Below are 25,522 nucleotides of genomic sequence, written 5' to 3' on the forward strand. Positions count from 1 at the left end.
GAGGTTACAGCCAGCAGGGAGCTCCAGCTCACATATGACCCTAATGAGGACAAGCACTATAATAAAAATGTATTTAATGCGGTAGAATCGGCTTTGGATTGCAGCTACCGTGGTCAGATACTGTAATGAGTCCAACAATTTGGGAGCAGCTCTCCTCCCGCCCGTCGACTTCCTGTGCCGCGAGGCGAGCGGACGTCGTAAAGGCGAAGTCTGCGCACCTGGCTCACCTCACAAGCCTTGCGCTCCCGTAAAACCCTATTGCTGGTTGCCATTACAGCCAATCTTAGTCAGTCTCTCAGAGGAAACCTGCATCCATGTTGCTGTGATTAAAAATAGTTGCCACCTAAAATCAAGTCAGTGTTTGCCATACATTGGAAGAACCTGGCAGGCTACCAGGGCTTCATTGGTCCCGCCAGAGTCTCATAAACTTGCATTATTAAAAATATAGTCATATTTTGAGATAAGAATGCAAAGACAACTATAATCACTTTAAGATTCATTATTGTATAAATGATCACGATCGCCATTGTATTTAGTTTTACTATGTATCTATAGAGGATCAACCGATAGGAGTTTTTCAGGGCTGATACTTATACAATTATTGTTATTAAGAGGCCGTTCACTGATATTTGTAACCGATGTGCAATTGCTGTAAAAGCTTAAAAATTGGTATAGGAAATCTTTAATAATGGGCTCTCCTGTTTTAGAGCCAGATTGACAAGAAATTGCCAAGAAACTGAAGATCTCCTACAACAGTGTGTACTACTCCTTTCAAAGAGCAGCACAAACATGTGCTAAAAAGAAGTGGCGAGATGACAAGTACATCAAAGCAGTGGTTTTCAAATACGTGGTGCACGGGCCCCCCGCGGGATAGTAATTGCGGCCCCTATTTCAAAAAATACTAATAAAAAAAGAGCTTGTTGAATCATTTTGCTCGTCTTTTGGTCGTTTTGTAGTTTTGGGTCGATTTTCATTTTGAGGATTGTTTTTTTTTTTTTTTTGGGACCATTTTCAGCCCTTTTTGTTAATTTTCATACTTTTCAGTATTTCTTTTATACTACTTTTTAGTACTTCTGCATACTTTTCAGCACGTTTTCCTGCTATTTAGTTATTACTTTACTATTTAATCTGTTTCAGTACTTTTTCTCACTTTTCATTGCCCTTTGTTCTCTTTCGATACCTTTCAGTACCTTTTACAGTTATTTTTGGTACTTTCTTAATTTTTGGTTATTTTCTCGTGCGTTTATTTGTCATCTCGGTCGCTTTTTGGGGGGGGTCGTTTTCTGGTTATTTTTCGGTCAATTTTAATTCTACGGTTCGGCTTTTGGTCATTTCTGGGTTGCTTCGCGGTCGTTTTTTGGTCGGTTTTTCAACATTAAGAGAAGCCATGTTCACTGTTCCATTTATATTTAGAAAGTTAAAAGTTAAAAAATGCTTAATACAGACAAATTAGTTAAATAAAAATGTTTTCTAGTCAGAAACTTCAGTGTCATCAGTTGTTTATATCTCCTTTATTATCATTTGTTTGTATTTATTTGTATTTATTTATATCATTTTAATATTATATTATTTTATCTTATTTTGGGTTAAAATAAAAAATATTTGAGAACATTGGATTTTTAAAATTGTTTATCATGAGTCTGAGAAATGGATGTCTTGCGCGTCCTCAACTAAAACTTGATTAAATAGTACGAGCATAACACAAGTGTCAACATTTACAGTGAATAGGCGACTCCGAGATTGCCACTTTCGAGGCAGGGAGGAAAAGAAAAGACGGGCCAACAAGAGATAAATATGGGCAAAAGAGCACAGAAATTGGAGAACTCATTTGATAATTAAAAGAATGACTTTTTTTTTTTATAGAAAACACAAAATTGTCTGGTCGATTCAACTTTTGAACTGCAGTGTATAAAAAATGACAAAATCAGGATTTTAGATGTGCTTTTAATTGCCATTGCTTTGACTGTTCCCATGTCCAACACTTGATGGCGCTGGTGCTTCACAGTAATCAGCAGCTAACCCCCACCCCCTCTACTGGCTTTCCTGGGAGGGTAGTAAGCAGATTTAATGGCGCTTCCCTCAGGCAGTGGAAGTGGCTCTATGTGTTAGCAATACACTGCATGCAGTCATCACAACGCCCTTGTGTCTCCTTTGCTCCCATGTGAATTTTATTTGAGAGTCTGGGAAGAGCTTGCTGACATGTGCTCGGAGGGCTCATTGGACACCCATGACTGAATGTGCTTTGCGGTTTTCCCAAGGACCGTACTGATTGCTGTGATCATTTATCAGTCATCTTAATTAATGTGAAGCCTTCTTCTTTCAGATACAGATCCTCGGGTTCTGGAGAAACAGGAGCAACAGCAGCCCACCTACTTGGCCCTCAGTTACATAAACAGGTAAGACCCTCCTCCTTTAGGGGGCGACGTTGCGCCTCTGGTGCCTGCCTCATCTTTCTATGTTTGTTTGTTGGTTTAGCTGAAGGAGGCGGGGATTTGTCCGAATGACTGATGTCTTATCGACAAAGTCGTGACTCATTGAAAGAAAACCGCAGAAGAAATGAGACGCCTGACTCAGGGCGACAGCTCATGCGGCAGTGTGTGTGTTTTTTAGTTTATTTGCGTGGCTAACTGATACAGATACTATTAACCCCTTGTTAATCACTCCAGGCGGCAACACGGAAAAATACAGTGGTACCGCTTTATACGAGCTAAATTTGGCTACATTCACACTGCAGGAAAATCAGATTTTTCGCAAGTCTGAACAGATCATATACTATTATTTTTACACCAGGCTCAGGCCACCTTCATATGAGGTCGACCGATAACCAGCTCGCCAGGGAATTAGCACAGATATTTGCAAATTTGATAGATATCGGTATCTGCATTTTATTCATTCGAATGGACTGTTATTTAGGCTCCGACACAGCCCAGCTTTTCTCTCCCTCTTTTGCCTTCTGTCTCACACCCATGCCTTCTCAATTGATATTCGAATTGTGGCGGAGCACCTGAAGCAATAAGAAGACTTTATTTAGAGCGGAGTAAATAAAGGCAACTTTGCTAACTCCTGAGTCCCGACATGCCAGTGAGTTAAGACCGCAGATAATATTGAGATTTTTAAAAAGTCTGTAGAAAAGCGTGTGTGGGATGAAAGATAGCTTAAGAAGTTGTTTTAGGTAAGCCCGTTCAGGTGGAGACTGATATATTAGCTCTTATCATCACATTACTTCATCAATCAAGTTTTTGTGATTGAGAGAGAGCATTTAAAGCATGATAAAGTGGAATTGATTAGCTGTTACCATAACATTCGTTTGTCATTCTGGCTCTAAAACAGAAATGCCTGCATTTTTCAATTCGCAAGCTCGGTTGAAGTTTCGTTGCACTTTTGGATTTAGGTTACTTTAAGTCATGTTGGTTGTATAGACGTTTTTATTTATTTATTGTAAAAAATCAGCGAGCTATTATTTTTTTATGTACCTTTTATAGAAGTTGCTGCTAAACCCACTTTTATTTCCTGCATTTCCTGTTAGTGTTTGGTTTAAGTAAAAGATTAGATATGTTGTGTTGAAATTCAAAGGTATTTACTTCAAAATGTTTCAGAGAGCCATTAGTTTTACCTGAATTTAAAACAAAAATTCTTCCGTTATTAATGCATTTATTTTATATATATATATATATATATATATATATATATATATATAAAATGTATTTATTTTGCCAATTTTTAAGTTCTTCCAGCAAATTGATAATGTCTCCAAATGTTGGTTATCAGCCTCCTCTTATAATTAATAATTCATATCGGCTCAAAAAAAGCCACATAGGTTGATCCTTAATATGTGGTCCTAAATCCTGATACATGTCTGACCTGCAGCCTCGCTATTGCTTTCTCTAAGTCTCTTCCCAGACCCAAATAACAATCCGAGGACCACCCGCCGGTGATCAACATTTCTTTGCACTCTTCTGACTTAGTGTCTGATATAATTGATTAATTTATTTTCAATGTAAAGAACTGCTAAAATACTATCTGTAGCCGTGCATCGCAGTTGGTTTTGGTGGCCACATTGACTTGTGTGCCCCGGTTTGATGGCATACACCAGCCCATCACGGTCACGCATACAAAAACACAAAGCCCTCCTCATCCTGCCCCCATGATGGCATCTGCTCTGTGCTCTCTGCTGTAGAACACAATGCACAATACGTTGATAACAATGATAATGAAGACGATTCAATTCAAAATCCGCAAAGTATTGAAACGGCAATACAGCGAGGGAATACTCGTATGGCTGCTTGAAATCCTGGATAATGCTTGAAATTGTTGCCATATTTTTAGGTCATGTGTTCAAATAAAGGTTTTAAACCTATTTTATGGTTCCATGGGGGGCTAGTGTTAGAAACTAAGGTTTAGACTGTTATTTAGGGTATTAAACCTAATTTAGGGTCTGATATAGGATTGGAGCTAGAGTTAGGTGTAGGTTTAGGCTTCAAGAGTTTGAGCTCCATATTAGGGTTCTAAATGGAATGAAGGGTCTGAAATAGGTATATTGCTAGGGTTACGGTTTGAAAGAGGGTTAGGACTCGGAACTAGGGTTTGCGCTCCATGTTGGGGTTTAAACTAAATTTTGGGTTTTGAAATGGGTTTAGAGCTAGGGTTACAGTTTGCAATAGGCTTAGGGTTATAGCTAGGGTTAGGTGTAGGGCTAGGGTTAGGAAATAGGATTTGGGGTTTTAATAATGGTATTAAAAGTATTCTATGGTTCTAAAATGGGATTGGGACTGGAATTAGAAACTAAGGTTAAGGCTCTTCATTAGGTATTGAACTGAATTTAGGGATCTAAAATAGGGTTGTGGCTAGGGTTACAGATACGGTTAGGTGTGGGGTTAGGAACTTGGGTTTGAGCTCTTTAAACTGAATGTAGGGTTCCAAAATAACTTGCAATTCAAAGCAGGGTTCGGATCAAAGATAGGGCTAAGGTTAGGAGCTTGGGTTTTGGCCGTAAGTAGGGTTTTATACCGATTTTAGGGTGCCAAAATTAGGTTGGGGATAAAGTTAGGGTTTCAAATAAAGATTTAGGTGCCAGGCACTGGATTTTCCATACAATGATACTGGGGGGAAATGGAAAATTGGCTTTGAAAGTCCTTAAAAAGTGCTTGAATTTGCCCATTAAAAAGGTGTACGAAACTTGAGTACTGTACATCAGCCAGATCACCTAAATCACTCCAGGCAGCAACACGGAGAAATATGTCTGTGACTGAAAGAGAGAGTGAGATCTTTTTTGTCATAAAGGCTGTAAGGGTAATTGTTGAAATGGCGAGCTTGTAAATGTCATCTCCAGTTCCCGGAACATGTTTTGATGGGGGGAGGCGTATTTTCAGGGGGCCGTTTGTTCAGCTTAATTAGATCTTGTCAAAAGTTAACACTGGTAATGGTCTCTGTTAGCGACCTTGTGTCATTAAAAGCTCCTCAATACAGTAACCAGGAGTGCAGGAATGGTGATGCTATCTTCCTGGACTGTCCTCCCGGGTGCTTTTTCGCTTCCCACTGCAGCAAGCGAGGCTAGTAAAGCTTGAATGAGATCTATTGGAAGAGCTGAGATCTCGCTAAACACTTTTGGGATCTATTACTCATGTTATTTTTTCGCTTGCTGGGCTTTACTCATTGCAAATAAACTCCTATTTGTATTATTAAAAGACAAAACAAAAAGGCTTCTACTCAATTAGGTTGTGAAATTGTTTTGACTTCATTTTGCTATTTGAATGCAATATTCAGGGGTAGGGCTGCAACTATCGAATATTTAAATAGTCCACCAGTCACAAGTCGATTAATCGGATGATTGTTTTTTTCTCAAATTTAGCATGACGTTAATTAATTAATTAATTTGTGGCAAATTGTAATAAAGTTAAGGAAAAATGGTACATTTTAAATTCAAACACATCAAACTGGTGCATTTTAGGGGAAAATTATGAAGCTTGATCTATGATGAATTTCTGCCCTTGTAAACTATTAAATCATAAATACACCAGTTATGAAAGGCAATGCCACGGCAAACAACTCACACCCGCAAAGCATGGTAAACAAGACAGGATTATAATTCCAAAAAAATCTACTTCTCATCTGATTACACTAAATATTTTGAACACTCTGCTTAAAACCATTTATATACCGTATTTTCCGCACTATAAGGCGCCCCTAAAAGCCTTTATTTTTTTCAAAAACTGAGCATGCGCCTTATATATGGATCAAAATTAAGTCACAAAGTCTTGCAACTAAGGCAAGCAGCCGCCGAATAGAATTTCCCCCGAAGGCGAAGTCGTCCGCGGTGTATGCTGGGATACATATGCCGCGTTTCATTTCCCAGCCAATGTGTCAATCATCATTTGAAACGATCACTATTGGCTAAAGTTATTCGGAGGTAAAGGATGCGGATCCTTTTTATCATTTACAGGCTCGCATAGGCTAAAGGGGCAAAACAAAGCCTGCAATTGGCCGAAAAAGATGAATGTGAATAGCAAGTTTGGTTGTCTACGGCATAGATAAAACATGTTTTACTATTCTGTATTTGTAAATATTTTACTCTCCTGGATTTACTACACTCAAGGATATAAGAGGACCATGGTTGCACAATATTATCGAAATTCGGTGAGCTACTTTGGTTATATTTTCCCAGTATCTTGTTTCAGAGTGATATCGATGTTTCTGTGATGGGTCTTTTTTAAATTAAACTCAATTCCAAGTGTTTATTGTCATATGCACAGTAAAGTTGCGAGCGAAAAAGAAAATAGAAACTAAGGAATGGTTGGCATTTCTTGAATCCCAAGACTTTAACCTTCCGAATGATATTTGGAACGATGCATTTGAGTGTCATCGTACGGACACCGCATCCGCACGTGTCTACGACACGTATTTGCTTCTTTGCAAGCTTTCGGAATGTTAAGGGGGTAATAAATATGACTCAACTATCTGACTGTTTTGTCGACGTTCCCATTGTAGCGCCTTATGTATGGAAGATATAGGACCAAAAACTATTTTTTGGGGGTGCGCCCTATAGTGCGGAAAATACGGTAATTAAAATTAGTCCAAATTAGGATTATTTTCAATCTTCGACTCGTTTTTTTCCTCTCGACCCATACCTGTGCTCAATGGGTTGCATACCCCTAATATCCTACACCAGGGGTCAGGAACCTTTTGGACCCAAAGTGCCATAAAAGCAAAAAATGTTTTAAAAAGAAATTGAGAGAGCCACATCATATATTTTCAGACAAAATTGAAAAATCTGCCAAACACGCTCTCTAGACAAAAGCTAATTCTTCAGCAAATTTTGTGTGTCATTTGATGATTTAATCAAATGTTTGAAATGATAATAATGCCAAATCCTGTGTCCCAAATCAATGTAAATATGCCATTTACAATGTGTCTTCCACCTTGAGTTAAGAGTGTTGAGGCAATTTTGTTCCATTAAATATGTCCTTAATCCCGGTTTCAAAACAATGTGCATGCAAAGTTCTTTTGTAAAAATGTCACAAATTACTGCAAACAATAAGCATATCGTCATATTCCCTTTCGGTGTAGACTGCACTGAGCGAGAGAGGGAGAAGGAAGTGCCTTGCGCTGTGTGCAGGGATCCACCCACCTGTACTGCTCACCCAATCAAAGTCGTTTGCCAGCATTTTTATTTATCCGTTTAAATGGTTTCTTATCAAACTTTTGCATTAAGTTGCTTCGGCTTTATATGGACCAAAATCGGGATGACATCACTTGACTTTGGAACGCCACAGAGAGATGTGCAATAGTTAATTTTATTTCAGAGCCATATGTACTCATGAAAAGAGCCATATATGGCTCCCGAGCCATAGGTTCCCTACCCCTGTCCTACACACTTCCCCCCTGCTCAACTAACAAATGTGCAGCAACAATGAAAAAACACACATTATTCAATCAACTAAAACTGAGTGAGAGGACAAAAAAGGGTGCAAGCGAGCACACCATGGCGTTGGCAATCTTTTTTTAAAATGAAATGTCATAGTTATTTTGATCAACTTCACATTTATACATATTCGAAAATATTATATTTTTTGGTAGTGCAGTAATTAACTAGCTCAGTAGCCTCGATGGTAGGGCGCCCGCTCCGAGACTGGGAGGTAGCTGGTTCAAGCCTCGGCCGAGTCATACCTAAGACTTACAACATTGGTACTTGGGGGGTTTGGTCACCTAATGCCTCCCAACACAGCAGTTGGGTCTAAAATGGCGGCGCCCTGTTTGGCTGCGGCTGCATCGGCTCTCTACAGTTTAACTGTACGGGTCAGGTGTATCGACATTTCGTTCTGTGTGCATGGTTACAAAGAATGACAATAAAAGTAAATTCTATAAATTCTATTCTAATTCTTAAGACTAAAAACTTTACACATATTGCATGAAATTCTCTCAGCTTTTCGGATTTTGAAGACATTTTCGTCGTCAGGTTTATGACAGACGCAGCTCGACGGGAACAAGAGACCATGAAGAAGAAGGTGACGCCCAAACTGTCGCTGTCCATTACGGGCGCCTTATCGAGGAACAGCACGGCCACGCCGCCTCGCCACACCAGCGGCAACTTGACGCCTCCGGTCACGCCGCCCATCACGCCTTCCTCCTCTTTCCGCAGTAGCACGCCGACAGGTATGACGACAGGTGTGCCTACTGTTGGTTTTAGCAGTGTCCTGTCAGAAATACACCTTCAAAAAGGTTGGTGATCCCCGGACTACATGCACTTGTCAAAAGGACACTTCATAGTAACGTGTGGCTATTTCTTGTTGGTCAACACAGCACAGAGATCCCTGGGTTTTTTAGGTTAATGAGGACCATAACCACCGGCGAAAAGTTAAAAAACCACTAAGTAGCATCGCACCTTCAATAAAAGCCCCCAAAGGGTTCAATTTACCTGGAGATGACGTCATTACCGACTAAGAATTATACGACTGGAACAAAATAAAAACTATAGATGAACAAATAATAACACATAACACACAATTATCAGTTGAATGAAATGTTTTGTTGTCATTATACAAAATGAAAATGAAATTGTAGGACATTCATCAAAAGCACGCGCAGCTTTAGGTATGAGCGAAAAGCCCCCACTTACATAACCCCGCACGCCCTGTCCACCCGTTTGGTCTGGTGCTTTATAACCCCCCGACCCTCACGCGGAAATCCGAGCGCTTGGACTGCCGCCACACTGTCATGGACGTTCAAGCCCCTCCGCCTGTGTGGTTGTACTCTAGCACCGGGTGTTAGCTTAGCCATAGCAGTTGGCCGGAGCTGCAGCCAGGCTGTTGCTTGCCTTCCGACACTGCCTGAGTCGGTTGCTGGACGCAACACCAATCCACGCATCACTTGCTGGTGGTCAGCATTTCTTCACGTTCTTCTATCTTTCCTTAAGGTCAGATTCATTGATTAATCTATTTTCAACGTCACGAGCCACTAAAGCTAGCGGCCGGTATCTTTTCCAGTTGGTTTTGATTCAAAGATGTTGACTGTAGGTGCCCCGGCTGTTTGATTGACAGCAAACAGCAGCCTATCACAGTCACCCACACAGTCACACCCACCCAACACAGTGCACCCTCCCTAATGTGTTCTGCGCAGTCTATTAGGAACAAAACGCACGATACATTGATATCAAAGACAATTTGATAACAAATCTGCGAAGGAGTGAACCAGCAATAACCAAAGCGCCAAGTAGCAATGGGTCTCTGTACTAGGATAAGTTTTGACCCTATCAGACAGTATGTGTGTCAAATATAGGAGCTTCTGCAGCGAGCAAACCAGTCAACACTCTTCTAATTACATAGCAGCTGTCACGCTGTGTGTTCACAATAGGCCAGTGTGTGTGTTTGTGCAAATGTGCAAAGCTCAAGAGCAGCACAAATGGTTCCTAATGCAGTGTTGGGTCTGCACCTTTACACACATATGCACACATGTGCCAGGGTACCATCCACTTCCTCATGCTGAGGTGCAGAATTTCCTGTGTGATCGTGTGTGGGGGCAGTGTTTGTGTGGATGCACACGAGTGGAAACTATTTTTCTGAGAACCTTTCCACCCAGGGATCACTCCCACTTAATGATCAGCTTCCAGGTGACAATCACTGCACTTTGACTCAGAAACACACGAGAATCCAGACGCAGACGAGGTGTTTTTACGTGGTACGCTAGTACAAACTCACACTTGCACGGGGTTCATATATGAAATCCTTGAAAATGATTGAATTTTCTTGTGTTTTCAATGATTGAAAAGTGCTCCGATTTTGGGTACAACGCTTGTAAATGCTTGAAATTGTTTCTATTGTCCTCAACAAGTCTTCTTAAAACTGAGACTGACAGTGCTTTCTGGTGGCTTAGTTTTGCCATTGCATTTCTTCTTCCCTTGTGTTTGGCAGGTGGCAGTAGTTTGTATGGCATCGTCTTGTGAAGCGGCAATTGAAACTGAAATTGTAAGCTACATACTATTGTCCTTTTTACCCAATATCTCTATATTGGTAGGTAAAGATTTGTCTCAAAAACAAAAATGTTAATCATTTACTCATGATCTTAAAACCATATATTGTGATAAATGCACACGCAAGTTTAAAAATGGCAAATAAGAATCGCGATTTTTGAAAATTGGCTTTGAAAGTTGTTAAAAAGTGCTTTATTTTAGCCATTAAAAAGGTAGACAAACCCTGACACTTTATCCGACAAATAAAATGTGTAGTGTAGGATAACTCTGTTCAAATTGTAATTTACCGTATTCTCCGAATTGTAAGGCTGGTCAATCATTTGACAAATACAGTAGCATTCTCCCATTTTGTTTGTATATAAGGCACAGCGGATTTTAAGGCGCACATTAAAATTTCTGGTTTTTGACTGCGCCTTTACGTCGGGAAAATAAGGTATGTCTTTTGACCCAACCCAACAACTGATCACAGGCAGCGAGTACGACGAAGAAGAGGTGGACTACGAGGAATCAGATAGTGACGAATCGTGGACCACCGAAAGCGCCATCAGCTCTGAATCCATCCTCAGTTCCATGTGCATGAACGGTGGTGAGGAGAAACCCTTTGCGTGCCCAGTGCCGGGATGCAAGAAGAGATACAAGGTAAGGGAGTTGATCCCACGCTTTGCGGGGGACTTTATGCAAATATCACGTTGCCTCCCAAAACAGAGATCACAGTGATATAATCTCTATGTGACAGCAAACAAAAGTATCTTTCAGTTTTTGGGGATTGGCCAGTGTGAGAATGCTACCATCATGTGACTGTTTTGTGTGGGAACTGAGTCAAACAAAACTAGCATTGACTTTGCAGTGTTATAGACTGTAAAGCAATCAATGTTTAATCTAAGTAACACTATCCACAAACATGAATGTACAGTATTTATTTTAATCCTGCTCTATAAAAGATTTGGGTGAAAACCAACCCTTTTTGGGTTAAGCAAAAAAAAAAAAAAAAAAGGTCATCTCAATGTAACTTTTGACCCTTAAACTGCTGTAGCTCACAAATTAAAGCTTCCAATTCCTGAGATAGAGCTTTATAGCTGCTTTAAGTTAGTTTTTAGGCTGTTTCAACTCTTGGGTTAAAGCTTCAAAGCAACTTAAACCCCTGATTAAAAGCTTTAACGCTGCTTTAACATTAAAATAGCTTGAAACTCCTGTAGCTCATGAGTTAAAGCTTCTTAGGTAATTTAATTCCTGAGAGAAAGCTTTAGAGCCACTTTAAAACTTGAAAGCTGCTTTAACCCTTGAGTTAAAGCCACCTCAACACCAAACCCTATTAAGTGGGTTGTTTTGCAAAAAACACCAACCTGAAAACTAAATCATTTCTTTTCGAGAAAAGTTCCAATGACAGGATCAGTTAATACATAACAATTCAGAAATGTTGTACTAGATTCAAGTAATGGATCGTTCCAACTTATTTGCCCCATTTTTTGTGCAAAAAGACAATTACAGCATCTTACTGGGAAGTTGTAACTACTTTGTGCATTGTTAGTATTTATAATAATTTCGACTTATTCGATTAAAATTGATCTTTGATATAAAATCTGCCAATGGCAGTAAATTAGTTGTAATGGACCTCTAATGGCTGCAGGGAAAAGGGTTATTCATGTTTTTCTTGTTTATGATTTGGTGCTGTCAAAAGTTCAAACTTTAACTACAGCTTTAAAACATTAAAGCTACTTTTCTGTTAAAACAGCTTGAAAGCTTTAACTAGGAATTTTAAGTGATTTGAAGGCTTTAACTCCGGTATTAAAGCGGCATAGTAGCTTTAACTCAAGAGCTACAGAAGGTTGAAGCTTTAAGTCAGGGGTTAAGTGAATTTAAAGCTTTAAGTCAAGCGTTAAGCGCCTTTAGCGCTTTAACACAAGAGTTAGCGCAACTTAGAAGTTTTAATCCAAAGTCAAATCAGCTTTACTTCATGAGTTAAAGCAGCTTTAAAAGCCTTAAGTCAAGTCTAAAATCATCTCTCAAGCTTTAACTGGAGGGTTAACAAAAAGTTCTTAAGAAGGGGAGCCTTGTCAGTCACCCTTGACGGGACCTGAAGCTAAGAATAGTGACGTTTTTATAGCAGCTTTTAAACTAATTTCAATGTCACATTGACACATGTGAACATAAGAACATTTTATGAGTTGTAGACGTTTTTATGGACGCGTTCCCGATCCCACCACGCCCGCTCTTTTGAGATTTATGCGTGTATCGAAAAAAAGAAAAATGGGTTCTGTTGCGGCGTTGGCAGTCAAAGTGAATACCTTCTCTTCCAGAACGTGAACGGCATCAAGTACCACGCCAAGAACGGCCACCGGACACAAATCCGTGTGAGAAAACCGTTCAAGTGCCGTTGCGGTAAAAGCTACAAAACCTCGCAGGGCCTCAGGCACCACACCATCAACTTCCACCCGCCCGTCTCCACCGAGATCCTGCGCAAGATTCAAGGCTAGACCTGCAAAGGGGGCCACCCTGAAACATGCTCACCGCTCACTAAAGTGCATGCTTTAAGTTCTTTATACCTTATTATTTCCCTTTTCTATCCATCCTATCACTCGTTTTTTTTTTTAAGTACAGTGCCATGAAAATGGATTTTCCCCCTTCCTAAATTCAGGTTTTCTTGCATATTTATGTCTCACCGAGGTTTCAGCTCTTCACACCCATTTTATTATCACACCGAGACGAGCCAGGGAAATACAAAACGCAACTATGTGAAAAAGTAATTCCTGCTAGAAAACTCTCCAATAAGACCGATTTGAAAGTTTCTCAAAGTGGGCCAAATGTTCTCCGCATAGTTGTGAAAGACTCATTACCATTTATTGTAAATTCTATCGTTTCCAAAGGTGGCCCAACTCGATATTTGTTTCAGGGGGCGATTACTATTTCAGATTGTTTTTTGTGACTTAAATCGACATTTCAAAACACCATTTTGTATTTCCGTGGTTTGTCTTTTTGATATTCAAATGGGTTTGATGATCTCTGTCAGGAACAAATATGCAGGAAAAGGGCAAATACCTTTTCAAGGCACTGTATTATTCACCTTTCCTATCCATCTTATATCACTCGTATTTTTCAAAAGTATATCTTTGTATTATGTCTGTTGTACATTTGCACATTTCGTATATGCTATCATCGGTTCGACCTTGCTCAAGGTGCTAAAAAGTGACAGGAAGTGAGGGACAGGAAGTCCAACTAAGCCCCGCCCCCTGCCTAACCAGGAAGTTACCTTGCGGGCTCCGATCCAAGCCAGAAAGTATGTTCGTTCTTTTTTTGCTTTGTTTACTGACTTTGGATCGGAAGCCTCACGGGATCTTCTAAGTTATATTATAAATCGCTATATAAACAGTAGACGCATATGTAGTCGTTGTATATATCAAATTTATGATCTTATTCGCAAGCATTTACATGAATAGCTACATTTATTTTTAAGCTTTATTTTGTATACTTTGTTGTCAGTATTTTTGCCTTGACTGGTCTGAAGTTTCATTCCAAGTATTTTTGCTAAAACTCCATTTCGTGTTACATGAATCCTTATTGAATATGTTAATTTGGAGTCCCTTACATGACATGAGGAGAGGGATCTTAAGTGTGGCGGTACTTCAAAATCGTAGTACCAAATATAATATCTTATTGTAGGTAAGTTAACTTTATGATCCAAGGGCGTAGATTTGGTGGGGACCAAATATAACGTGTTATTTTTAGCGGCCTTTATCATTTTAAGCTTCAAGTCAGCAATATAGAACAGAGGGTGTTTTGCAATTTATTTATTTATTTTTTAAAGTGAAATTAATAAAACTCAGCACAATTTTACCATACATTCTGTGGCTGCATGCTTACATTTGCACCATTGGGTCCTTGTTGTTTCTCTATAAGCCACGCCCCCTTCCCCCCACAAGTGTCCTACGATTTGCTACTGGTGACACACGACCAAAAATTTGCATATAAGCCAACCGAGCAGCCGATGTTTGTCATGCATTCCACGCTTCAGCAAAGAACGTGATTTAACGCTAAATTCTAATTACAAAAAGTTACACTACCATTCAAAAGTTTGAGGTCACCCAGACAATTTTGTTTTTCATGAAAAAGTGAAGCTTTTTTTTTTTTTTTTAAATCAAACAAGTTGTCCAATGTCTGTGTCCTTTTGCCTATATTAATCTCCCTTTTGTCAGTCAGTTTCAGATATGGCTTTTCTTTGTCACTCTGCCTTGAAAGCAGGTGTCTCGGAATTGCCTCTTCACTGTAGCTGTTGACACTTTTTTCGGGAAATATTGTAGAAAACTGCTAGTTGAGGACCCGTAAGGAGTCTGTCTCTCAAACTAGACTAATGTACTTCTCTTGCTTGGTTGTGCCTCCCACTTCTTTCTACTCTGGTTGGAGCCTGTTTGTGCTGTTCTCTGAAGGGAGTAGTACACATTGCTGTAGGAGCTCTTCGACAAGAATAGACTGGCGAGTTTTACACACAAGTTATTTTTTGGGCCATTTACACCCACAAATGTGTTGCTTCAGATACCAGACTAGCTGAAAGGAAAGCCAGATTTATAGCTTCTCTCACCAGCTAAGCTGTTCTAAGTTTTCTAATCATTTCTTTAGCCTTTTTATGCAATTAGCAAACATAATGTACTGGAGTGCTGGTTGCATAAAACAGGCCTATATACACCTATGTAGATATTACATTAAATATTAGACATTTCTAAAAGTCCTTTCTTTAAAAAATAAGGATATTTCTAAACAACCCCAAATTTTGGTATTCAATGTGAACAAGATTCAATTAGAAAACACAGATAAACCCTGGATAGTCAGGTAACCAAATTTAGCGCAACCTTAAGGCAAATGGGGCTTTTGCCCAATAGATTTAGTGTGTCCCCCTGCTCATGTCATGTCAGAATTCCTCATCATTTTTCCCCCCACTTCTATCATTTCAAAATCCATGTCATTCCAGTTGCCAACCTAGATTTTTGTTTTCCATGACTGTTGCCAAACAGCTCTCCACTGCCAAACATTCCCCAAACTGTGTGCCTGATCAGGATGGGAGGGATATTGGGCACGAGGCAGGAACATGTTTGTGTCGCCAATGTTAAAGGTATTCCCAAACTCTGGAACATGCAAAATTGTAAAGAATTAGTACATTTATATAGATTTCATCGGTATGATTCCATTATTTTGATTCAGATAATGCATTTTGAAGATAGCATATCATGTATTTAGCATCCTGAGCTGTGGCATCATCGGAGGAACACCAGCAAGCCAGTCTCCATAATGTTTTATGTGTTGGTCAACGAGGTATCGAGTGTTTTAAGCCAAGTTTTGGTAGTTTTGTGGCGAATGCCTAGGTGTTGTGTCGCAGGTGGATGCAGCAACAGTACAACGAATGGCGAGCAAGTGGCAAAAATATCACACGAGAGAGATCAACGAAAGTTTTCCGCGGAAAAACACAACGCTAGCCGACACAAAAACACGCAATGAGTTGCCAGGGTAACCGGGAATCAACACAGGAAGGCAGCAAGGGCGATAAACGCAAAGCCGGCTGGGAATAAACTAGGGACACTGCAAAACTGGCGTTACAACAGGCTAGTTGATTAAAAAACAAGGCGAGTAGCCAGGCTAACCGGAACTAACAACAAAGAGCGGCTATGGCAACAAAGGCAAAGCAGGCCGGTAATAAACCGAGGGACACAGAAAAAAGGGCACTAACTTTAGGCCAGCCGGCCAAACGACACGCAGTAGGCAGCCTGCGAGCGCCACCCGGGAGCTAACCAAACAGGAAAGCCCTCGGAGGCCATGTCGCAAACTGGGAGCTTCGACACAAAATTATACCAACTGTGACATCCGGCAAAAAACACAAACTAAAGCCACATTCGCCTATCACAAAGCGGGCGGAGGCAAAGAAGGTATGCACGCTGTAATGGCATCAGGTAAACTTACTCTACGCAGCTTTGACGTCAAAGCACTTACTATGACAAAACTGTCACAATAATAATAATAATAATTTCCTTTGTATTGTCATTCTTTGTAACAATGTACACAGAACGAAATGTCGATACACCTGACCCGTTGTAGCGAGTCGATGCAGCCGCAGCCAACAGAGGGCGCCGGCATTATACCAATTAGGTATGTCTCGGCCGAGGCGCGAACCAGCGACCTCCCAGTCTCAGAGCGGGCACACTACCATCTAGGCTACTGAGCTGGTACAAGGCCGGTTAGCAAAGTTTGTCTTTTTTTTTTTCTTGATTTTTTTTTTTTTTTACTAGTCATCAGATGATCATGCCCCTAAATTCCAACCCCTAATGTTGAGCACCTAGCAGGGAGGCAACGGGTACTAATGTTGTAAGTCTTAGGTATGACTTGGTCAAGGCTCGCCCGAGTCATAGGGCAGGCACGCAACCCTAAATCCACCGAGCTGAGAAATAAGCGATATGCTATTCCCTACAATCGCTGTCTGTTTTGGAGCTAGCCTCATATGTTGTGGTAATGGGATTCACCATTTTGCAATTGTTGTGTTCCTCTAACTACGTCACAGCTCTAGAATCAATAAGCCGGATGAGTCCATTTTGAGGCTAAATTTTCAGAGTTCCCCGGCACGTGGAATATTTTGCAACATATTGCAAAATCGTGCAGAGGAACACGACACGTTCAGTGCCTGATTGTCTGGGAATACCTTTACTTACGAAAGAAAAAAAAAGCGGGTGTACATTGAATGTTCTAATGCATGCACTCTGAATGGTGATTTGTACTTTTCAAAATAAGAGATTAGCGACTAAAACCTGTTAAGTATTGTAGACGGCATTCCAGATGTGCGAGTGTGTGCAAAGAATGTGTGTTTTAAACATCAGCCTAGAGTTGTTACTGTGCCGTTTAATGCATTTCTGTGCCAGGTCACTCCTGTGGAACAGGAGATTCGTATTGTCACTCATTGCCTCTTAAGGGGGGAGTTTGAGGATTGTTCCAATGACATTTGCAATCATCCTCTCATAATATTCTTTGTGCATTAAGAAGCATCCAATACGTGAACCCGAGAAGCTCTCTTGCGAGTCTCCTTTGGCGGCAAAGTATTACACAAGTTGAGTAGGTAGGTGAGGGTCCTGTATTTACAATGTACAGTGAATGTATCGTATCATGTCCTTTGGTCAAGTGCATTTAAATTATATTTTCGTATGTAACGTGGACATTTAAATGTTTTGTATTCAGGGTGGGGGTTTGTCTTTTTAGAGAAAAGTGAAGCTGCTTCAATGTCAACGAGAGGGGAGGGAAGCCTTTTCGAGAATAAAGACTGACAGTCAAGTAGTGTGACAGTGTGTAATAATTCACTAGTAGATCAGAACGGAGCTGAAGCAAGTACATTCGAAAAAGAAATACGACCATTTGGCAAAATTCAGAAACCTACTTCCATATTTTTCTTGCATGAGCAAGGATGAATTTCAGCCACTGACAGGACATGATGAGAGGTGGTGCTTATCCCCAAGAGCGACAACAAAAACCACCCGGAGTAGCTGAAATGAGCTGATAGCTGGAGTTGGTCAGAGCTGGTGTAAGTGGCTCACTTAAGCAGCTTGAGGGAGAAGCTACATTAAATGACAGTCAAAGATTGCAAGAAAACAGAATTTGAAAACTATATTTACACAGAGCAGCAAACAGTAGTAGCAGCGAGGAATAGCCTGCAGCCAAGTGGCTTATACGAGTGGCTAAAGAAGGAAATGGGGAAAGAAGTCAAAGATTACAAATGGCTGGAGAAGGCAAGTGGCATTGACGAGACCACTCTTTATTTACACAGAGTAACAAACAATAATAGCAGCAAGGGATAGCCTGCAGCCAAGTGGCTAACATGAGTGGCTAGAGAAAGGAACACTGGAGAAAAAGGTCAAAGATGACAATAGAGAGAAATACGCTTTATTTACACGGAGTGGCAAACAAGCAGCGAGCGATAGTTTTTGGCCGCGTGGTTAACATGAGTGGCTAGAGATGGAAACACTGGAAAATAAGTCAAAGATGACAAACTGGGGAAGGCGAGTGGCAATGAAAAATGACGCAAGCTTTATTTACACAGAGTCATATCCTGAGGTCAAGTGGTTAGACAAGGAAATACTGGGAAAAAAGTCAAAGATGACAACTGGCTGTGGAAGGCGAGTGACAATGAAAGACGAAGCGGGCAAACAATAGCGCCAAGCCATAACCTGAAGTGGCTAAAGAAGGAAACGGTGGGGGAAAATCCAAAGATGTGACAACTGGCTGTGGGAGCAGGTGACAATGAAGGACAAAGCAAGCATTATTAACATGGAGCATCAAACTAACAGCCTAAAGCCAAGTGGCTAACATAAGTGGTTAGAAAAGAAAACAGTGGGAAAAAAAGTCAGCAATGTCAAATGCCTGAATCATGGGACTTGCCGACCATCGCATTATGAGCTCAACTGTGGAGGGTAAGTGGCTGTAGAACCTCAAAATTGTCATTCGGGCTTTTGGGGTTGTAAAATAGCAAACGCGTCCTCTTCCATTTCTTAACCGAGTATTGTTTATGAGCTAGTACTAGCTAGTTTGATTTCAATGAAGTCATTCCACTCGACTCGGGGTTGCTATAGAAATCACACTGAAGTAGGAATAATCAACTGGATAAATTCATTTATTCTTCTTCCAGTTTCACACGTACACACAGTAAAGACGTACACGTGGGTGTTCCAGTTGTTGTGCTGTTTTTCCGAAAGACGCCAGTGCTACAGAGTCATCTACATCGATCCATGAGGTTGAAACGGAGTATGGAGGCGGTAGGACTTTGGCGAAAACCTCATATCGTCTGAAATCAGTTTGAGCATTTATGTTAAATTTTGGGACCTCTAGCGAAAAGTCCCGCTCCCCTTTTTGTCCTTGTTAAGGGAAAACGAATTCTGGGCTCGTATGCTGCACTAATAGTAATTTTAGTAACCAGACCTGCTGCACTCAATTGTCTGGATATTCAGTGAATGGAATATAAATTGGGGTTTGTACAGGTGCTTTAATCCTTGAATGTGTTTGAATTGTAATTTTGTGTTTAGGTTTGAAGAGTGCTCGAATTTTAGGTGAGGTGCTGGCAAATGCTTCAAAATGGTGAGATGTTAGGAGCAGGGATTTTGGGCTTCAAATTAGGGTTTCAAAATAGGATTGGGGCTAAGGTTTAGATTTTGTACTAGGGTGTTGAACTGAATTTAGGATTATGAAATGGGGTTGGGGCTAGGTTTAAACCTAAAGTTAGGTTTAGGAATTAAGGTTTCAGTTCTATGTTAGGGTTCAAGTATAAATGTAGGGTTCCAAAACGGGGTTTGGCGCTAGGGTTTGGGCTTCAACTAAGCGTTTTAAACTTACTTTATAATTCCAAAATATGGTTGCGCTTGAAACTAAGGTTTAGGCTCCTTATTAGGGTTATAAAATAGGTTTAGGGTTAGGAACTAGGACAGGATCACGTTATTAGGGTTCTAAACTGAATGTTTCGTTCCTATATAGGTTTAGGGCTAGGGTCGGGGTTTGAAACAAGGTTAAGGGTAGGTTTAGATACTAAGGTCTAAAGCACAGAATTTCTCAATTTGAGGACACTTAATAAATTGGCTTTGAAAGTCTTGAAAAAGTGCGGGAACCCTAATAAATGCTCAAAGCGTCATCTTCCACCTGAACAAAAAGCAGAAAGTGCACAGCAGTCGAGGGCAGTCACAGTTCACAGCACACACATTATGTACATTACATTCAGAATAAAGCCTCTTCTTTTTTGTGCGGATACATTTCAAATGTATTCTTTTCTTTTGGAATATGACATTTCTTTCCTCTTTCCTGAAGAAAAGCAGCATTCTGGTTTCAGAAATCTCTCCATAGACATCTTACTTTGCGTTTACATTTAAAATGGAATCTTTATTTACAAACAACATACCATATTTTCCAGGCCATAAATTGCGCCTCAAACACCCCCATTTTTAAATGTGGGCCTTATGTACCGCAGTTTGGAAATGCCTACAGTCATTAAGGAATTAGTAGTTATGGGACCTCCCCTGGACGTTTAGGGTTAGTTTCGAAACGATCAAAGCAAAATAATAATTTGATCCCTGTTTTAAGCACTACATTTCATATTGAGTTTCATAGTATTACTGAAGTATATCCGTAGTTTTTTGGAGTATTACTGTAATTGACATTTAGTGCAGCCGTTTGAGAATTTCAGGGCTATACAGATAAACATTAATTGATTACTTTTTTTGAATTACAGTGAGACCTCGGTTAGCGCGGTTAATGGGGACCAAAACCACCCGCGATAAGTGAAAATCCGCAAAGTAGCGACGCCCCTTAAAAAAAAAAAAAAAAATTACAGACCGCGATGCTCAGAAGCCGCGAACGTCGTACTGCGAAGTAGCGAGGTCCCACTGTATATTACTGTGATGGTATTATTGTAGTAATACTTCTGTATTGGATTACTGGAGAGGGATTTTAAGTATTGTATATCAAGGTTTTGTAGTATTTTCCGGCGTATTTCTTTCACATTTTTGGAATCTTACTGTAGTAGCATTTCTGTCATACTATATCTGAAGTAGCATTATTTTAATGTAGTATTTATTTAGATGATTTGGCCTATTTTTAAAGGTTTTTGTAATCTTATTATCATATTTTATTCTCATTTTCTTTTCAAAATGAAAGCAAAATAATTAGGTCCCCGTTTCTAAGCGATTTTGGCATATTTTTGTTATGTACATAAAAAGGGACAAAGTTTGCACCTGAAAAACATTTTTTAATAGTAGTACTTTATTTACTATTTCATATATATATTATATGTAATCTATATATATTGACCATTTTCGTTTGTTGGGATGTATTTTGCCCACTTTTGAAATGAAAGCTTCTGCTAAACTTGCCATTGGTGGAACACTTGAGAAAGAGGCGGCAGCACTAGAGCCCTCGTCTCGGGACCAAAAGTTAGCAAGTTCGGGTGAAAACGTCGAACTGAACCCCTAATGCCCCCTATGTGCAGGTAAGTGTAAAGCGCTCTCTACAAATCCAGTCCCTTTCCCATTTAGTCGATCTGATCGAAGTTGAGCACGTGTCCGTCGAAGTGGGTGAGGACGTGCCTCTCGAAGACGATCTGCCGGCAATCCAGAGGGAATTGCTCCGAGCAAACGGGGCAAACCTTCCAGTGGCTCTCCACGTGCTGCTCGAAGCTGCTTTGCTCAAAGTGCGGCGGGAAGATCACCTCGCACAGTGGGCAGCGCTTGTGCACGCTGCTGGAACGCAAGAGTACAAGGCTAGTAACCGCTTACTCCATAAAGAAGAAAAAACTACTCTTACTCTGCTACTGAAACCCTGAGGCAGGTAGTAACGAGTGACATTTATTCAACTTTTGGGACATTTTGTACTATCGCTCGACACGAGAAGGAAAAACTGTACACTGTACTCTTACTACGCTACATTGCACCCATTACTTTCATCCAGAAGTGGATAGTAACAAGTTACAGTGACTACTTGGGTTACTTTTGGGACATTTCTACTTTGGGGAATATTTTCAAATCACTATAAATGGACTTGAATACATTTGTGAAAAATAAACTGTAGTCTTACTCCAATACATTCAACTTGTTATTAAATGCCCTCTACATAGGTATACACATTTGCTTGCCTTCTTCCTTTTTGTGAGAAGCTCTCACTATTAGCGCCAAGCAGCCCAAACCCCATCCCACCGGCCAGGTAGGTAGTAAACCAGTGGGTGTGTGTTTGATCTGACCATGATAACTGCACAGAAATCAAACTAACTATATTGATGTTATTTTATTGACTACCTTTTCAAAAGGTTGCTATTTTCATTTCATAAATGCTAAGTTTGAATGCATTGTTTTGGTTGCGTAAATAAGCGGCACATTATGCTTCAGATCCTCCAAAAGAATTGGCATTTCTTTGATTTTATCCAATCAATTAAAGATTCTGTCACTCCACAGCATGTGCTGGTAAGGTTTTGTAACTTGTATTATTCAAAAATATTCCTCAATATATATAAATGCAGAGTTAATCAAAATAACTGCACTTGTGTGCTCAACTTTCACGCTTTTTTTGCCTTCTCACTCGCTATTCACTTAATTGGTTCATTTACATGCTTGTATCGCTGTTTTGTTTCGATTCTGTCAATCTCCAGTACAGCAGCATTTCCATAGTATTCCAGGAGCATCAGTAGTATTATTGTAACGGTTCTTTGTTGCATATCTGTAGTGTTATGTAGTATTTACAGAGTAGTATGCTTGTAATATTTCAGGTTTTTTGTAGTGGTTCATATACCTATAGTATTTTAGTATTATTTTAAGTACAGTTTACGTCATTCTCACCATCAACCAATCATGTTGCTGTTCTATTCTTCCTAAGGCGGATCCGCTTTTTGAAACAAAGGACGTTTTATAAAAAAAGGGCTCAGGTTGGAATTTGGCATCTTAAAGGTTTTGTACAGTCCTCTCCTGTTCTCCTTGCAAGTCATCAATGTTTTATTTCCTCATCTTGAGTATCTACTCAACTATAAGAGTATTACGTACCTGGCGTCAAAGCAAAAGCTGCCTCTGGTTTCCCCACGTCTGCTGGACTGATGGTCACAAGATGGTTGCCCCCCTTCACCTGCCTACCAATTGACATTAAACAAAGGTTAACTGTAGTATATAAGTAATAAAATGGTCTCGAGAGTCATTTGCTCCAATAGAGTCCCACGACAATAACTACAAAAATACTTCAGAACAAAATATCAAATGCTTTAAACAGGGACTTCATATATGTTAGGCTTCAATTGTGTTCTATTCAAAACCATTTGGATGAGACTAATGTAGTCCAAAAATAAATGTCTGCATGTATATAAATAGTAGGAGTCTCCAAGGTGGGCCCCTTGACCAGCTTTTTAAACCTGATGCAGACCCCTGGAGTAGAACATGGAATAGGTTATCACAGGTATGCAAATGATCAAGTAATAGGTAGGGGGGGGCCTTGGATTTCAGTTCAAAGTAGCACAGACCAACTTCGGGCAAGACTCATCCATACCACTAGAGGGCAGAAGGTAGCATCTACAGGACTGTCTCAGAAAATTAGAATATTGTGATAAAGTTCTTTATTTTCTGTAATGCAATTAAAAAAACAAAAATGTCATACATTCTGGATTCATTACACATCAACTGAACTATTTCAAGCCTTTTATTATTTTAATATTGCTGAATTTGGCTTACAGCTTAAGAAAACTCAAAAATCCTATCTCAAAATATTAGAATATCATGAAAAAGTATACAAGTAGGCTATTCAACTAATCACCTGAATCATCTAATTAACTCGAAACACCTTGCGAGGGTTTCCTGAGCCTTAAAAACACTCAGCTTGGTTCAGTAAACTAAATCACAAGTATGGGGAAGACTGCTGATCTGACTGCTGTCCAGAGGACCATCATTGATACCCTCCATCAGGAGGGTAAGACACAAAAAGAAATTTCTCAAAGAGCAGGCTGTTCACAGAGTGCAGTTTCAAAGCATATCCACAAAAAGTCTGTTGGAAAGGAAAAATGTGGCCGGAAACGCTGCACAACCAAGAGAGATGACCGCAGCCTTAACAAAATTGTGAAGAAGAGCCGCTTCCAGAATTTGGGGGAGCTTCAAAGACAGTGGGCTGAAGCTGGAGTCCAGGTATCAAAAGCCACAGTTAACAGACGTGTCTGGGAAATGGGCTACAATAGCCGTATTCCCATGGTCAAGCCACTTCTGAACTCAAGACAACGGAAGAAGCGTCTGACTTGGGCTATGGAGAAGAAGCACTGGACAGTTGCAGAGTGGTCCAAAGTCCTCTTTTCAGACGAAAGCAAGTTTTGCATTTCATTTGGAAGTCAAGGCGCCAGAGTCTGGAGAAAGGCTGGAGAGGAGCAAAATCCAAGTTGCTTGAAATCCAGTGTGAAGTTCCCACAGTCAGCAATGGTTTGGGGAGCCATGTCAGCTGCTGGTGTTGGTCCACTGTGTTTCATCAAGTCCAGAGTAAATGCAACTGTGTACCAAGAGATTTTAGAGCACTACATGCTTCCATCTGCTGAAAAGCTCTATGGAGATGAGGATTTCATTTTCCAGCATGATCTGGCACCTGCCCACAGTGCCAAAACCACCAGTAACTGGTGCACTGACCATGGCATCACTGTCCTTGATTGGCCTGCTAATTCCCCTGACCTGAACCCCATTGAGAATTTGTGGGGTATAGTTAAGAAGAAGATGAAAGACACCAGACCTACAAATGCAAATGAGCTGAAGGCAGCTATCGAAGCATCCTAAGCATCAATAACACCTCAGCAATGCCACAGGCTGATTGCCTCCATGCCACGCCGGATTGATGCAGTAATCCGTGCAAAAGGATTCCCAACCAAGTACTGAGTGCATCAATGGACATTTTCAAATGTTTGATTTAGTTTTGCTGTTATAAAATTATTTTTTTACTTGGTCTGAGGAAGTATTCTAATATTTTGAGATAGGATTTTTGAGTTTTTTTCAGCTGTAAGCCAAAATCAGCAATATTCAAATAATAAAAGGCTTGAAATAGTTCAGTTGATGTGTAATGAATCCAGAATGTATGACATTTTTGTTTTTTTAATTGCATTACAGAAAATAAAGAACTTTATCACAATATTCTAATTTTCTGAGACAGTCCTGTATTCTTACGTTTGGCGGTTCCTGTGGTGGGTTCTCAGCAGTCTCCGGGGGGCTGGTGTTGCGGGAGGGCTGGATGCAAACCACCTCTCTGTCCCAGCCAGGCGTGGCCTTTGCTGGTGATATTGGCGGGGCGCAGGGTGTGGCGCAAGATGGGGCCTCAGGTGGAGGACGGCTCAGGTGTTCTGAAGTTAGTGATGTAACATCTCTTTCTTGTTCTGAAATTGTTTTATGGAATTAAATTACCGTAGTGTTTGCACCATCTGCGTCCAAGGGAATGCAATTGTGAGCAACCACCCATGTCCCCAACGGCCTGGCGGTCCTCAATAAAATGTACTGATTGATCAATAATTGATCAATGATGGTAACACATTCCCAATTTTGTCCGCAAATAAGGGGCACTGGA

At 40.3% G+C, this 25,522-nt stretch overlaps 2 protein-coding genes across 4 annotated transcripts in view; one reads left to right on the top strand and one right to left on the bottom strand.

Annotated features, from left to right (window-relative positions):
* Positions 1 to 17,761, top strand: part of LOC148371412 (juxtaposed with another zinc finger protein 1) — a 28,848-nt gene extending 11,087 nt beyond the window's left edge. The window contains exons 2-5 of the mRNA XM_088329476.1: positions 2,324 to 2,396; positions 8,453 to 8,649; positions 10,932 to 11,101; positions 12,760 to 17,761. Of these exons, the coding sequence (XP_088185602.1) occupies positions 2,324 to 2,396; positions 8,453 to 8,649; positions 10,932 to 11,101; positions 12,760 to 12,936 (617 nt within the window). The 3' untranslated portion in view covers positions 12,937 to 17,761. The remainder of the gene's footprint in view (positions 1 to 2,323; positions 2,397 to 8,452; positions 8,650 to 10,931; positions 11,102 to 12,759) is intronic.
* Positions 17,762 to 19,076: 1,315 nt separating this feature from the next.
* The window catches only part of LOC148371413 (tax1-binding protein 1 homolog A-like), a 46,889-nt gene continuing 40,443 nt past the window's right edge, over positions 19,077 to 25,522 (bottom strand). Inside the window, exons 15-17 of one of the 3 annotated variants that reach the window (XM_088329472.1) lie at positions 25,129 to 25,334; positions 22,993 to 23,075; positions 19,077 to 19,265 (exon numbers count right to left, since the gene is read on the bottom strand). In XM_088329472.1, the coding sequence (XP_088185598.1) occupies positions 19,112 to 19,265; positions 22,993 to 23,075; positions 25,129 to 25,334 (443 nt within the window). In that variant the 3' untranslated portion in view covers positions 19,077 to 19,111. Of the gene's footprint in view, positions 21,703 to 22,992; positions 23,076 to 25,128; positions 25,335 to 25,522 lie in introns of all 3 variants that reach the window. The other 2 variants (XM_088329471.1, XM_088329469.1) reach the window with 2 other exon arrangements.

Source organism: Urocampus carinirostris, chromosome 2, assembly GCF_059441175.1.
Source record: "Urocampus carinirostris isolate Australia breed hairy pipefish chromosome 2, RoL_Ucar_1.0, whole genome shotgun sequence".
Classification (NCBI taxonomy): Eukaryota; Metazoa; Chordata; class Actinopteri; order Syngnathiformes; family Syngnathidae; genus Urocampus; species Urocampus carinirostris.